We start from the raw sequence: 15,969 nt of genomic DNA, 5'->3' as shown, positions 1-15,969 counted from the left end.
GGGGGCCTCCCCCCCCCTCCCACCATCATCCATTAGGGATGACCCCTTGCCCCTTGTCATTATTAAACAGGGGGGGGGGATATGATAGAGGGCTCCATCAGGAAGGATGGCTCTAGATACAGCCCTCCTTTCGGATGGTGGAGGGACCCTCCTAAAGGCATCTTCGATACTCGCTCCGCGGGGATCAGGTGTCCCTTCAGGATCAGGTGTCTCTTCAGGATCAGGTGTCCCTTCAGGATGATCCTTGCTTCCCGTACCACGAGACCAAAGGTTACACATTTACGTATAGCTCAATGACAATATGTACAACGCCCTAATAGACTCCGGTGCACAACGCTCATATATGGACAAAAGTATAGTAACTGAACTATATCTATCTATCAGTCAGAGCACAGCCGGCAAACATACAACTAACACAAACAGATGCTATAATACAAGAACAGAGTCAACCCAAGTATGTGACATTAACTATCGAAGGAGGAAAACCTCTCAGTCTTTTGAAGTGTTGGACCAGTCAAGAAGGCACCAATTTTTCTAGGTATATATGGGGATTAATAAACCCACTTATACAGTCTACACAATAACGGTGAACTTACCATTCTTATCGGCGGGTGAAGATGACTAAGCGGTCTCCTCAATTAAGTGAGAACATGTTTAGACTTACGTGAGATCAATTACCAACATGAACAAGATAAATTCGTGCTACCAAAAATAAAGAAAGTATTACACGACCTACAAGGAGCACAGTACTTCTCAAAGCTAGATCTCACGGGATACTTTCACCATCTTTTACTAGAAGAAGCAAGCCAACACTTCTTCACCTTTTGCTGATAGGAGAGGAGCGCAATAGAGCTTTAAGTGAGCGGGATTTGGCCTGAACTGACTGACTGACAGGACAATTGGAGAGAGCCATGGAAAACTTGCTCATAGACATCAAAGGAGTGCAGGTGTATGTAGATGACATAGTTATTGCAAGTCTTACAGAAGAAGAACACCGCAAGATTGTTCGTGAAGTAATCAAAAAGTTGAACTTAGTAAACTTCCGACTCAACCACAACAAGTGTGCCTTCAGGATTGTGGAGTGACCCTTCCCCACCCTCCACCGAAGGAGGGTGGTTCTAAGATAAGATACATTATAAGGGAATACACAAGCAGACTATTCCACAATAACCGGGCTAAGGGGTCTATTTAAATAAAATATAGTAATAACCTCCAATAAATATCTAAACATGTATTCCATTGGCCATCCAGAATATCTTGTACTAAGCAAATAGTACACGCCGTCCATGAGAGTGAGAATCTCAGTCCTATCGAAGGTTTAATTATAAGTCCCACTCTAGTCTTTCAAAGAGTGGGCATGCCCTCGCAGAGAGGGGTACTCTACCCTACCCCTTCAGGAGCAAGCTTTGCCCTCTACGATACACATAGGAGGGTGTACCCTCCAACCGCCTACCATAGTGACACTCGGGGGGTGCAGCGTAGGGATAATATTATTTATTTCAAAAATGGCAAGAATGTATGATACAATGTATGAACATATCAAATGAATAAAAATTACCTTCTTGGACACTACTCATCTATGACCCCTGGGAGAATATATCCCGGGGAACATATTAACCTTAATAATTTTCCTGTTTTAGGAAGTATAGCTTTAGTTTTAGTGCCAACGGGGGGTGGATCTGGTGTCTGAGCCAGGTCTCACTGACCGAGGAGAAGGGAGAAAGAGCTAGGTTTATTAATTTCAGTAATAGCATTTTGATTATCAATAGGCTTATGGTTGAAAATGAATAAGAACATAGGTGAATTTCAAATGGTTGAGCGTTATCAGTGAATGCTTTCTGAGGGCAGTGGGTGGCGACTAACTCAGAAAATTTAGAGTTAATATTGGGAGTAGATGGTATTTCAATAATTTTTATCGTGTTAACAGCACTTTTAATTCCGGTTTGTATATTAGCAAGTTGGGATAGTGTAAAACACACGGTAGAAGAATATATAATTTGTCTATTAATGTTGGAAGGATTATTATTCTTAACTTTCACGCACTGGATTTAAATAAAAAAATTGGTTTTGAGAGTACTTTGATTCCAATGTTTTTTTTTAAATTGGGGTTTGAGGTTCTAGAAAGGAAAGAATTCAAGTAGCTTTTTATATATTTATTTACACATTGGGAGGCTCTTTAATTTAAATTTAAACAAATTTTGCACGATAAAGTCACTAAATGGACATAAAAAATTTGGGATTGTCGCTAAATGTACATTTATACATATTTGATTAATATTTCAGTACGTTTTCATCGACAAAATGGGTGAAAGTACATTTAGTGACTTTTCCACATTTTGAATGTACAATTAGCGACTTTGTTCGATAAATATCCATTATAATCACAAGTGTATAAGTGAAGCTGTTTGAAATAGAAAATAACAAAGGTATTCGAATACATAGCGGTAATCATTTACCTTTCAAATTCTTACGCTTTTGTGTCGAATGTAGCTGATAGTTTACAAAGTGCAACGGTACCTAATCCGTCCGAAAACTATAGCGAGAGTAAATTTAAGGATGACACTGAACCATCATACAACCAGTTAAGTTCCATATTGCTGAAGAGTTTATCTAAAAGTGAACTGAAAAAGATGATAGCTAACGACGACTTTTCTTTGTCCGGACATTCAAAAGTTGTAGGTTACGCGGAATACAAAAATGTGGCAGAGGGTGAGAGTCTGATTGTCAATATGTTCTTTAAATCGGGGTTCTGAGAAACTGACTTTAAAGGGGCTGTTGAGTTTATATGGTCAAATAGTTACCTATGTCTGATATAGTGGGGAACCAAATCATTGAGAATCACTCTATTTGCTTGATCGTGGAGAAACTCCGTACCGCTGGTGCACAGCTACTACCATATATTGTGTTCGATTACTGACCGTATGAGAAAAACTGGGTTAAATTTATTTATTTATTTAGCTATAGCCAATACTGTCGAGAAGCTAATCAACAAAGTCGACTATATGACGTGATGACTGCTGCACAATGTAGCAGATGCATTTCAAAACATAATCGAAGATCTCTCCGATGATTCGACAGAACACATACGTTTATCGACCTTTGTTGATCTCGTACAGACGTTTTTGGAACAACAATTGGGTCACAATGTTATCTGTGATAATAAGTGAACTCACATTGATTGGTACATGCACTGACAAAGCCTGATCAAACGGCGGTCGTTGGGCAAGATGAGTGTATTTAACAGCGTATGTTACGTATTGATTTGTGAGAGAAATCGCGAATAGGGTGCAGGCAAGTGTCAAGGAAACACTAGAGCAATGACCAAACGTTGAGGAGGTATTAGAAGTATGTCCTGACGAGTTAGAAATATTCGCAGGTCACCGCGCATGTATTAGAAAGGAACAGAAAATAATGACCATTGTCATCTCGAGCAACTACACATGAACCCTACTGACAGAGGGGGGTGAGATGTATTTGGTGTATGATTTATATTTTCGGCATCAAGTGTGTATTGAAACCGATGAGAACGGAGTAGAAACTACTAAATCAGAAGCGATGAGGCATAAAGCCTACATACAGCTGCTTACATTTGTGTACATGATGGCGTGGTGGTCTTGCAGTATTGCAAGGCTAAGTGCCTCGTTGGCTCCTAAACCAATCAGACACGGAAGGGGGTTCGCTTTGACATGAACCTAAAGTGTCAAAGTGCATTTGACCGGTGCATGTGGCTGCTGACGAATGGGATATGTCTCTACTCTCCGGAGCAGCACGAAGAGCTGCATGCCTACTTGGACGCTTGCGATGTGGCGATTGCAGGGACAGTCATGGTTCGTCGAGCCCCTAAGGAGGTATTACGAATGGAGAAGGATTGCTGGTTGGAGGGCAGAAATACACCGACAACGTCTGGCTAGGAAGGCGCCGACAGATCCTTTGCGGGCAGCATTGCATGAATGGGGTGATGCACAGAATGATCTAGTCCAGTACTTGGAGCGACAAGAAGTGCCACTCACGGAACTTTTACCTTGGTGGAAGACACGGTCGACAAGGACAACAAAAGGTAAAAAGCTGTCTATTCAGCTGCTCAACGAGAAGTTGGCCAGGGCTCCAGCAGTCTGTGACAAGCGCAAGGGTGTGGTTGTAGCATCTAGGGACCAGACTATCAAAAGGCCAAATTCAAATCACAAGAGCCAGAATAATCAAATATTGAGTTTTGGAATTAGGATCGGAATATAAGCTATATCGGGACTCCGCGTGTGAGAGAAACACTTAAGTAAATCCTGAGTCTAGTGAAAACACAAATGAAGACTCAGTTCGGTTCTCTCAGACTAGGGGCCTTTCATAGCTGAGACAACCGTGCTTAAAAAGAGGTCTATTGTATCCTTTGACTCGTACCTTTCAGCTACTCTCCATACTTTACATGGCGTTGTATGATATGAATTATTAGCTTTGTGTTGTGTTCTATTCATCCCAGCTTTCGCCATCCATGAGCAACTATCATGCCTTACACTTAGAGCTCACGGCAACGAAGTTTATCATTTACAAGCTTGCGTTCATGGCCATGTGCTCGTGGATGTCGTTACAAATCCACAGTGACCACAAGCCCCTGAAAACCTTGCCGAGGGGCAAGCCTTTGTCTCGAAACTCGTTTAATATAAATAAAGTGTCGGGCGTGGCGTGCTTTGGAGATTAAGAGCAGTGTGGACGCCGAAATATCGTACATCCCAGGTCTCTTTATTGTTCTAGGTGATTTTCCCTTGCGAATGCATGTCCGGGAGTGGATCGAGCCCAGTGGCCTGTGGAACGCCGGGATTCTTTTAGCTGGCCATTGGAGGTGTTGGAGCCGGAGGATGTATTGCCTTTGCCGACCGGATATGACTTCAGTAACGACGACGAAGAGCTGTCCTTGCCGGTGGCTGGATGCGTACCGGTTGCTCAAGAGAGGCACACCCAGCGACTAAACCCGGCGTGGTTTAAGCGTGCATAGAGAAATGTCCAGGTGTTGTCATTGACCTTTTCGCAAACCGCCGGAATATGTAGCTGCCATACTATGCGCCCGACGAGCCAGGAGCCTGCACGTGGGGAGGGGACGCTTTTATGCGAAGCTCGCTAGGGGGCGCTCCGACCCAGTTTTGCAGAACGTATGGTCTTACGGGAGGTTGAGAATGATGCACCGTGTGAAGAGGCTAGGACAGTGAGGTCGACGACCCCGGTGGTGAACAATCCGTTGGCTCCGGAGCCGGTACACGTAAGTGACATTCATCAGTTTGTGTCTTTAGATTCTTCCGGCAGTGGGTTGTTTTCCCCTCCATCAGTAACGGTTGAAACTGAGGACACGGTGTCCCCTTTGCACGACCCTGTGGAAGCTCCGGGTTCAGAGACTTTGTCCAGCTTGGGAGCAGCCCCGCCTCGCGCATCTTGTCATGACCCAGCCGGGTCACCAGACGGACCCACCCTGATAATTTCAGCCGAGGGGGCTGATGTTGTCCATCACGGTCAGTTACGTTGCCGATGATGCTTCCGAGGAGGTAGGCGCGCGACCACTCTCGACCAATGAAATGTTCCAGGAAGAAGGAAGAACATGTTGCATTTAATACAGCGATGAATGAGCGGGAGGTCAGTTGGCAAGCTTGCCAGCGGCCAGTGCAAATGCAGCAGCAGGGCCAGCTTACCGCTGGTGACGAGTTTGCGCCGGAGCAGAAAGTAGGACGGGTTAGCAATCCACAGGAGTGGTCGTAGGACCAGCTGTCTCGCACACGCCTTTAACAAGCCTGGGTGGGAGAGCGCGCGTTGGCTGAAGAAGAAGCAAATACGGATGCAGAGCTCCGTCGCTTGGAAGGGACAAAGATACGACCTTATTCAGGTTCAGCCATTGTGGATGACGAGCTTCAGGTTACCGTCCGATTTGAGAGAATAGCGGTTTCACTACTAAGAAACGGGGAGCCCCTAGGTCGTTAACTGATGTGTAGAACATGTTGTCCGCGTTACCCACGGTTTTCAAATGAGTTCGCGTTACACCCCATGTCCTCTTAAAAGTGAATTGGCGCTTACATTTTTCGCATATATGCGCACATTCGGTGCGCCTCAGGGGGTTGGTTTAAGACAAGCCTGGTTTCAGCATTCCCATCGATCTTCTGGAGGACTCGTGTACGGTTTGCATTGCTAGAAGAGTACAGGGCCACGACTGGTCTTATACGTGGCCTGCTGTGTCAACCTCCGCGTTTGCGTGGCACATTTATTATTATTATCATGCTCAGAATCCCGAAGGGTACAGTTATTTATATATATATTGTTTTTTTTGGGCGATATATTGGTTGGCGCGGTTGGCGGCGGCAAGACCTATGCGTCGTCCCGAACACACGTTTGACGAGGCTAGGCGCTTTGTAGAGCAAAAAATTACACCGTGGGGTTGGCCACGACAGCTCATTGTCGAGTAGGACAGCCCTTCGTTGCATCAGGCGTTTCGGAGTTGGTGTGCCGTTAGGCATATTGCGGTTCATCCTGTCCAGAAGGGTCGGCACCAGTCTAGTGGCATGGCAGATATCTTGTGCCGCACATGTAGTCGTTTGTTGGGACAGGAGAGTACGTGGCCGGATGCGCCAGTAGCAAAGTTCTACCATGTCCTCTGTAACAGGAATGGTGCCCTATACACTGGCAACAAATAGCAGGGTGTTTTCTCACCACGTGGATATAGAATTAGTAGATATTCTGCGCGAGGATCTCGGCAAGCTAGCGACTCCAGACCTATTCGAGCACACTGAGCCCACCGGCTTAGATAATAAGGCGTGGGCTATGGATGATAAAGCCCAGGCGCAGCAGACTCAACAAGAAAACCGTTAGCGGGTGAATATTCCCATATTCAACATTGGCAGGGTGGTTGTGTTTCGCCTTGCACAGATACCGCATATATCCCAGCAGGTGTGTGTCAGGCCCGTGGATGTGCTGGCGTTAGACTCAGATATATCACATTGTGCGCATGCGGGCTACTGGGCAGTTGTACCGTGTACACATAAGCGGTGTTTGGGCATATCGAGTTCTACTTGGGGAACCCGAGCGAGGCAAGGCCCATCGGTGTCTCAATAGTACTGATTACACTAACTGGTTGTTGTACGAATTGCAGTTCAAGGAGGCCTCGATAGAAGACCGCAATGAGGCCATAGATGCCCTCACTATGTGCCTGAAGGCAGCGGCTTGAGAACGAAGTGTGAAACATATTGGGCTCGGTAGATTGTGCTGCCTCATAAACACAAACGTCAGCGCACGAATTGGGTTCGGCCCGATGATGAAGTAGTGGTCGCTCGCCATATTGGGGAGCGACTCGTTGCCAGGTGGAAGAGTGCGATAAACAAAGGTTATCGTTTTGCGATAGGCGACGGTTTTCGACGCAAGATGTAAGAGGAATGGCGGGCTTAACAGATGATGAAACGTTGCACACGACGCTTACATTCTAACATATCTTCCGTATCACCCACTTTAGCATATAATCGCCAGCGAGCAGTGGTGTTCTATATTCAAATGCGACCCACAGCGAAACGATTCGCTTCCCAGTATTCCTTCCCTTGTGTCATGAGGAACGCTACAGCCAGGCCTGCCCGTTCCCGGAGGGATGTAATATCCACAAGGGTCCAGTTCGGTACTGGGTGTTGGTACCGAACTGTCGAGGTCTACCACTAAGAAGGGGTTCAGCGATAGCTGTCAAGATGATTTGTGAGCTGATATTGTCTACCTGATGAGCTGATGTGACAGGTGGAGTATGAGAAAGCTAAGGTAACTCACTGTGCTGTGTAGAGGATTGGTGGATCACTAGGGGGAGGAAGACTTCATAGAAAGAAAGTGACGTGGATACAGTTACAGCATGTGTGGAAAGAAGAGGGTGCAGCTCATCACAGGAAGACGTAGAATTATGGTAGACCAACAAAGATATACATAAACGTCACACAGTAGGAAGATCTGAGCATTCATGCTGGAAGAGCTCGGAGATAATAAACTGTGTTTATGAATCTACTGTGTTGTGAATTACAAAAATACAAATAAATACATGGCCCTCTGGATTAGGAAATTTACGATTTACGCGGAATAAATAATATTATCCCTATATACGATTTCTGCTCGCGACCCTAAAATCCAGAGGGCCGACTAAATAAATAACATTGGGTTATATTGGTGTGGGGTTCTATTTTTCAAAATATATTCTTAGGTTTCTTGGGGTTAGCTATAAAAAAGCTAAATACATGTGAATACGTGAATATGTACGACCAGATTTGTGTTGATGTATTGCGAGCGCACAGTAGGGCTCATACATATCGCTGCTCAATATGTTGATTGGGGAGATGGATTGTGGTGTAAGAGCTGTTAGACATCGTAGATCACGAACCGAGTGCTTCACAAACTACTGTTGCGCTGAACGAATTTCCGGTAATGGATAAGCCTGAGTTGCAAGTATTGATGCCTTTCGAGGATTCAGGAGGGGTTGATCATGTAGATACCCAGCCCGATGGCAGTAATGCTCTCGGTACTAATAGTCAAGTACCAATGGGTGTCGGATTGGGTTCCGGGTCGAATGGGGATATGCTTGACCTCTTACAACCCAATAAATTTTTGGATGGCGACGATGACGACCTAAGTAAGGTATGTACCAAGTTTAACCGATACGCCAGTCTTCGCAACTTGCTCTGATTTAATGACACGAGTTCCAGGTATCAGAGAAAGCTAGTGTCCCCTTTCTATAAAAATTTCTATGTGTCACTCCTTAAGTTTGAAGTAAGAAGTTATTAAAAGCTGGTCACGCACGGGTATCTGCTGGTCAGACATCTTTGGGTAATAAGCCGCACCACGTGTACAAATTCTTATGGGAATGCTTCTATGAACGCTTGGTGAATACAAATGATGTTTCACTACCCACTATTTATACAGTTAGCAACTCGATTGCAAACAAACTATATACTCTATTTAGTTCATTGCCGCTCTCCACGCGGACGCCGTATTTTCGAAGTACTTCCCCGACGATGAAGAACAAGATCCTGACTACGACTTCTTGGCGGGAGCGCTAGAAATTGACGACAATGAGAAAGAAACTGAAGAATATCGCGCAGACCGTGCAGTTAAAATTAGCAGAAGAGAGGTACAGCTGTTGCAGAAATCACAGAGACAGTACGACACCCAAGGTGCAGGCACGCAAGATTTAAACCCGGCCACGGACGAAAGTGCGTTACTCCTACCAGGTACTGGTCTAGGGCTCCCATCTCTTCAATCGATAGATCCAATACAGTCCAAGGGGAGTATCGAGCAGACTGTCAGCACACGGAGAGTGTCTAGTGCCGCTGCTGCGCCTTCGGGTGGTCTCGCTTTGAGTCTGCCTGATTCTCTGCCCCCACTCCCGCTGCCACCGGCGGCCCTTGTTTCATATTCCACCAACTTGAATCTAGTTGCGAATCATGACAAAGGGACTATACCTGCGCCTCCAGTGGTTGAATCTTCTCCTTCTAGAATCACACCATCTCAACGAGCACGTCTTGCTGACCAGATATGGAGATTGGCCCAGGTGTGTACGTTTTGCTGCATACTTTATGGTTATAAAAGCGCTACACGCAGTAGTAGTCATAGTAGCATTTACTTTGGAATGATATGTTAGAGTGATTGCAAATGTACAAATTCACACGGGGAGTGCTCAACATGCACACCAGAACCAGTCTTTTATATTTTTTCTTGCAATTCTGTATACATTCAACTTCCTTTGGAAACTACTTTCATTACGTTAGTGCTGCGGTATCTGATATTTCTCATCTCATCTCGTGTGCTGCCTTTTTATAGGTCCTTGTTCAATTCAAAGTATATGGCAATGCCGGAGTTGACCCATACAATGGTCAGTCGATTGTCAACGAGACGCAGCAGCTTGTTGACAAAGTTTGTGACGAAGCGCGCAAGTGTAAAAGTCGCCACCTGAAGTCAACTCCAATCCCATTGGAACCACTTTTCGATGCGAACGTGATGAAGGACCTTCAGAAAGCTTATAGTAGTTCGTCTAGTGACCAAAATGGTGTAGATATAGCAGCGCGTGTGATCAAGCCATTGTGCATGCCTCCAGATGCTGAACTAAATACAGAGAAAACAGTCAACTCCACGATTGCAGCTCGCAAGGCATGCCCCGTGACACCGAAGAACATATCTGCACGGACAGTGAATGCTTCGAGAACGCATCAGCCTTTAACCATCCTCCCAAAAGGCGACAAGTCTAAACCCTCTGTAGTTGTGCGTCACGATGGCTTGAAAGACTTGGCAGTTGAAGGTGCGATTAGGTGCGCGCTGCAAGGGTAAGTTCTGTCGCATATTACCGAGTCTCTTGCTGGTCGCCACACTGCGATTTTTTTTTCACGCTCTCCCAACTTTAGCAGAATATCCATTTGAACTTGGTACGGTGTCGTCTTCATGAATAATTTTACGCGTGTATCTGGTTTTGAATACCAAAAACTATACTTGGCATCCATATTCTCCCACACATTATATACCATTTACTGGACTTTCTCTGTATTTAATAAATAGTATATGCTGTCTGCATCTAATACTAGGTACAAGTGGATCAATTGGCGCGCAATCCCAACGCTGGCTTATGGTAAAGCGCATGGTGCGAAACCTACACAACGGTTCAAATTAACAGCTCCCGACGCGAGGTATGTGGATGTTGCATGTATTTTGCTATCCTCAGTACTGGTATTTAAGTTCATATTCAATTAGATGCCGAGGGGGCAACAATGCATTTCACGAGTAATTTGAGACTAATTAACCACCTTCGTTCCCTTGTATAGCCTTATGGTTGTAGCTTTACAGTACCTATCAGCGATTGGATTTCAACTCTGCCTCAGTTCGCCTATCTGGAACGTGGTTCAGTCCCGATGTCTGCCATCATACACCGCTCATCAGTTATTTACCAGGTATAATTCTTCACAAGCTGACGCATTACATTTTATTATTGGGCGGTAGAGTTTTACGCTATCCCTGGTTTGTATAGTGTTCGTTCTGAAATCCCGAATCTTTGTTTCGCCAACGCAGGTTCAAGAATTCCACACCAGAGAGGTACGGAGATGACCCAGTGGCCAAATGGAAACAGAAGCGTAAAGCTCTAGTACTGCCAGCTTCAATTCGTGCTCCAGTTGCAGCCACACTTGAAGGTTCAACTCTCGCCATAGATTCTTCATCCAAACAAGTGCAAAACCACACTGAAAACCAAGCCAAAATAAAAAGTTCAGCCTCCCGAGCCAGTTGTATGGATTCACAGAGCGCATCGAGTAAATCCAAAGTAGCTGCACCGGGAATACCGCAACCTGCGGAGAGTACCGAGAGTCCTCCGCAACAGCGGCGACAACCTTGCAAAGTAGTCAAGGTCAGAAAAAGGCGGAAGAAAAACGCACCTGTGTCATCTGCATGGATTATCGACTCCGATGATGCTCTCGATAGCACAGCCATTGATGATGGGCACACGTTGGCACCGCGAAACCTCTCACGGCGTTCCCCATATTGTAACAAAGAAAGACTACCAAACTCATCGAAAAGCAACAGGCAAAGATCTCATGTAGACGCTCATCTGGATAAAGATAATGGGCGCCAAGCTGAAGACCTTGCGTTGAATTCAGCAGTGGGAAGTAGTGGTGCGCTGATCGGGCAACCTACTGCCCCTTCCGAAGACGAACTCTCTGACAGCGAGGACGACAGTATCCTAGACAGCTCAGTGTCAAGAACACCTACAAGCAAGGGTAGTGGAATACGAAGGAATGGGCAGAAGCAGAGTTCCAAAGGAAGAAGTGGTCAACACAAAGCCACACCTAGAGGAAGTCGGCGTGCGGGCGATGTCAATATCTCAACCCAGCTGGATCGCGATATATTTTCGGAAGATGAGATTCTAGATACAGATGATGAGGATTTTGCTCCATCAGCCAATTCAATGGGTTCTGAAACTCGGTTCCGGTCTGATTTTATCAGTATTACTGAAGACCTGATTGGTTCACCACTACCCACAGAGCAGGCGATTGATGGTTTTGATGAGGACCATCTTTCCGAGTCAGAGGAGGATACAAGTTTGAATGCAGAAATCACAACTAGCTCTAAGGAATATACTGCATCTACACACAAGGTTAGAAGGGCAACACCAGCTAAGAAAAAGGCAACAATCATTACACAACAGAAGCATATGACCGTAAAACCGAACTCGAAGATAACCTTGTCCCCTAAGAGCATGCGACTGCTTGGTAGACGGCAACAATGCTCCACGCCTGCACGCCGACAGAAAACTCAGTTTCACTCATCCACTACAGAACAAGCACCATCAAAAATGTCGGGTAGAGTTACTAGAGTGGATAATATAGTACGAGTGCCTTCGGCTGTCGATGTAGACAAAATCTCCTCTTCGTATCCAAAAGCTAATTCGACGAACGACGACTTTGAGGAAGACTCGCTACCTGAAACCGACGAAGAGTATTTGTCTCCAAGTCACAAAGCTACACGAACGCCGGATCCCGATCGCAAGCTGAGAGTAACTCACAGAAACAATGTACTCGATAAGAGGAAGTACACCGCGACGACGACGTCGCTGCACAGTGAACGCCTCACGAGTCCGATTGCTGGTACTGCAGGGGCTGTACGATCATCTGCTGCCAAGGGGTTTGTGGATAATAATTGCCCTGGGTCAAGGAAACATCGATTGGAGACTTCACCACGAGCTGACCTTCACACTGGCAAGTTTGAAGAGGATGGTTTATCTGAATCTGATGACGAAGTCAACGCTTCCGGTGGCCGCGAAAAAGCCGCTGTGAACCACAAACGAGCGCGTGTCGACAGCTATTCTCCCATTAGCAGAGTCGGCGGCGCCAACGCGATAGCTATACTCAGTCCGAGCAGCGTTGTGCGCACACACGGCATGGATAGTGACCCGTCTGTGTCTTCGTCAAGTGCTAGCTATAGGTCAATAACGAGCTCTCACGCACGGCATCAGTATCGACATCGTGATCGGGATAGACAAACCAATTTTGAGCAAGATCAACTGTCAGAAACAGATAACGACGACGACGACGAAGATGCTGTTTTGAATGGGGGATATGGTCGCGATAAGCAAATAATTGCTCAATATACACCTGCAGAGATGGGTCACTCCGCTCGCGTGCCACGTCCAGATAATTTAACAGTCGATAGTATGCGCAACACTTTTCATAGGCGCTCACCGTGTCCCCGCGGGACAAATGAAAATGCAAGCGACATGGAAGAGGTTAGCCATCGGCACAGGGCTCGTGCACCAGTCCCACAGCGTATGGGTCATGGAGAAGAAGCTCGGATGTCATCCTCACATAAGAAGCCAGAAGTGAATTCTCCCCCAAAGGACAGTACCGTGACGAAATCGCAAGATTACATTGCTTATACAACTGCGAAATTAAATAGCGCAATCGTTGAACGATTGCCCTCAGTTGATACGGCGGAGGCAGAGTTCAGGGACATCCTAGGCGGAACTTCAGCATCTCAACAACAAACGCATACATTCGATGTCAGTGATCTTTCAGACACTGATGAGGAATAGATACGTTTTGTAGTATCAAGCAGATGTCGAGATAAGCCGGACTCAAAAGCCTCGCCTAAACTCCAATTCTATCAGAGAAGATGAAGTTGATCATTCGACGTTGTACCAAAAACGCTCCTTGTGCTTCACAAGCACTTTACTTTGTAGGATATCGCCATCTTTGGCTTCAAGATGCATCTTTATCGTTGAGTGTCTTGACGATAATTAAAGATTCGAGTTCGAGTGGTATTATAAAGTGCCTGCACTACATTATCCATAGTGTACTATGAACGCAATGAAATATTTGGTGGCGAACGGATACTAGATTTCTATTAACGTGTTTGAGCAATCGGGAATTATGAATATCCAGACATGTATATATTTTCAAAATTGGAAATTGGAGACATAGAGAAGGGTACGCTTTATGCAGGTCTTAAGACATCGTGTCTAACAGCCACTTGTCTACTGACTGTCGATAGACAGGTCCTAGCCTTCTATAGTTAGATAAGATGTGTTCTGAGTAGCCCGGATCGATTCTGTCCAGCTTCTCTGTAAAAAATGATGCACTTTGGTGTCAATCTATACTACCCGATGTCCACGCAATGAAACCTTAATTGTAGACGTCAAACTATGCTATCATAGCCTACCCTGGCCATTCGACCAGTATCAATCCTCGACAGGGATATATACCCGTCCATGTAGTAGCGCCAAAATTCGATACTATGCGGTCTCGTGATGCGAATCATTATTGAATACAAACACAACGACATGCCTGTCTTGATGTATAAGTTATGATGGGCAGATTGATTGAGCACCCAATTTTGCCTTTTCGGCTCGATGTTATAGCTCGTCCACGATAAATTGCCTTGCCAATCATGCAGCTGTTGTATTGGTAGTAAGTGACGATTCACCCATATTCATAAATCTCGGAGAGAGGCTTGAATCTAAGCGGAGATCGAGATAAACCGGTACATCACAATATTGATTGCTATGTGTACTGCATCCGTGCATGACTCTGCCATCATTTGCCTTACAAACCAGCATATCTAATACATAATTTAAATACACAAATCAATGTACCTGCCATTCGTACTAACTGATCGCTTCAACCATGAACCACCACGCTTTCAAGGGCTTGTTTTGAAGATTGTTCGACTATCTCGCCCATCGTCAACTATCTTGCAGCCCAGATGCTAACTGTATTTCACAGGCCTATCTTCTTTTGCCTCTCGAAAAGGTCCCAGTGTTTCTTCACCGCAGTTGGATCGGGATTACCAGCTCCCCAAGTAGTGTATTTTGCCTTGTCTTCCCCTTCTCCCTGACCCTCAACGACCAATCCCTTTCGTACGACATATGTAACCCTACCGGACAGATTTCTATCTCGCTTTTGATTCGCTTGATCTGATTGTAGGGGTGAGGCCGACTGACGCGTAGAGGATGCCTTGCGTGGAGTGATCATCTTCAAGTACGCCATCCGAGATAGTGCCTCCTGTAGAAGCATTGTCTCGAGGTGAATTTCTACTGATTTGGACTCGCGACGATACTCAATATATCTATTACTATAGGTACGCTACTGAATTCATTGTGATTGAAACGGAATGATACAAAGTCCGACAAGGTCAAAACAATGCACCCGTCTATTAGAATGAGCAAGAAGTAGAATTGGCATGGTGCACAGTGTCTTTTGTGTGCAGTGGCACGTATTCGGAAAATAGATGAGCTCCGTGAGAGAATTCGATCATATCTACTACAGGTGCCAACTGAAAATAGGCGAGAAGAGGCAGTATATTTATCGCCCATACCTACAATTAAATACGCAATAATATAACGTTGCACTCTAAGGCTCTGATTTGCCAAGGATGTGATTAACGAGTGGTTGGTACATTCTATTGGAATTGGCCACCGAGCATACAAAATAACATGTAGCAAACTTAATGAGAATAGCATTCATGCATTGTACCGCTCTCCTTAGAGAAACACGGTTGAACTCTACTGCAAAATCAAATTTAAAATACAGGAAGGAGAGATGAAAGCACATAACTTACGTGTTCGAGACTAGCAATCATCTTGGTGTCGGTTTCATCTTTATGCTTTCGAAAAGCCCCACGAATTTCTTTCAGTTGAATTGCGCGACTACCAGCGCTGGGCACTAGATGCGCCTACAAGACGAATTTGTACCGGATGAGGTTCCGGAGATATTCAAAATTTTGATAAGGTATACGAGGAAGAATACCAATACAGATGTATGCAATCAAACGTATACACACATACATATTACTAATATATACCTACACATTCAAATTCACAAACACACACACGCACACACACACACACACACACACACACATATATATATAAATATAAATATAAATGCAAAATATACATACATAAATACATACACACACACACACACACACACACACATATATATATTA

At 45.1% G+C, this 15,969-nt stretch overlaps 4 protein-coding genes across 4 annotated transcripts; 3 read left to right on the top strand and 1 right to left on the bottom strand.

The window, feature by feature from the left end:
- Window positions 1-3,780: 3,780 nt before the first annotated feature.
- Window positions 3,781-4,233, top strand: SARC_07907 (hypothetical protein; the record flags this gene model as incomplete). Its single annotated transcript, XM_014298140.1, has 1 exon — window positions 3,781-4,233. The coding sequence occupies one exon, from the start codon at window positions 3,781-3,783 to the stop codon at window positions 4,231-4,233; it is 453 nt and encodes a 150-aa protein (XP_014153615.1).
- Window positions 4,234-5,140: 907 nt separating this feature from the next.
- On the top strand, window positions 5,141-6,837 carry SARC_07906 (hypothetical protein; the record flags this gene model as incomplete). The annotated part of the gene is made up of 2 exons (XM_014298139.1): window positions 5,141-5,492; window positions 6,632-6,837. 2 exons carry the CDS (start codon window positions 5,141-5,143, stop codon window positions 6,835-6,837), a joined length of 558 nt encoding a protein of 185 aa, XP_014153614.1.
- Window positions 6,838-8,415: 1,578 nt separating this feature from the next.
- On the top strand, window positions 8,416-13,826 carry SARC_07905 (hypothetical protein; the record flags this gene model as incomplete). Its single annotated transcript, XM_014298138.1, has 5 exons — window positions 8,416-8,625; window positions 8,951-9,538; window positions 9,808-10,307; window positions 10,563-10,664; window positions 11,044-13,826. 5 exons carry the CDS (start codon window positions 8,416-8,418, stop codon window positions 13,553-13,555), a joined length of 3,912 nt encoding a protein of 1,303 aa, XP_014153613.1. The 3' UTR covers window positions 13,556-13,826.
- Window positions 13,827-13,936: 110 nt separating this feature from the next.
- On the bottom strand, window positions 13,937-15,695 carry SARC_07904 (hypothetical protein). The gene is made up of 2 exons (XM_014298137.1): window positions 15,580-15,695; window positions 13,937-15,023 (listed from the first exon to the last, which is right to left on the bottom strand). Exons 1-2 carry the CDS (start codon window positions 15,598-15,600, stop codon window positions 14,739-14,741), a joined length of 306 nt encoding a protein of 101 aa, XP_014153612.1. The 5' UTR covers window positions 15,601-15,695; the 3' UTR covers window positions 13,937-14,738.
- Window positions 15,696-15,969: the final 274 nt, after the last annotated feature.

Source organism: Sphaeroforma arctica (genome assembly GCF_001186125.1).
Source record: "Sphaeroforma arctica JP610 unplaced genomic scaffold supercont1.662, whole genome shotgun sequence".
Classification (NCBI taxonomy): Eukaryota; class Ichthyosporea; order Ichthyophonida; genus Sphaeroforma; species Sphaeroforma arctica.
This window is presented reverse-complemented; position numbering and strand designations above follow the sequence as displayed.

What these genes read in the sequence shown, in the direction of transcription:
- SARC_07904 (XM_014298137.1), bottom strand. Translation starts at nt 15,600, where the DNA reads ATGATTGCTAGTCTCGAACAC. An exon ending in TGATTGCTAGTCTCGAACAC is followed by an intron (nt 15,024 to 15,579) that starts GTAAGTTATGTG and finishes ATGCTTCTACAG; the next exon opens with GAGGCACTATCTCGGATGGC.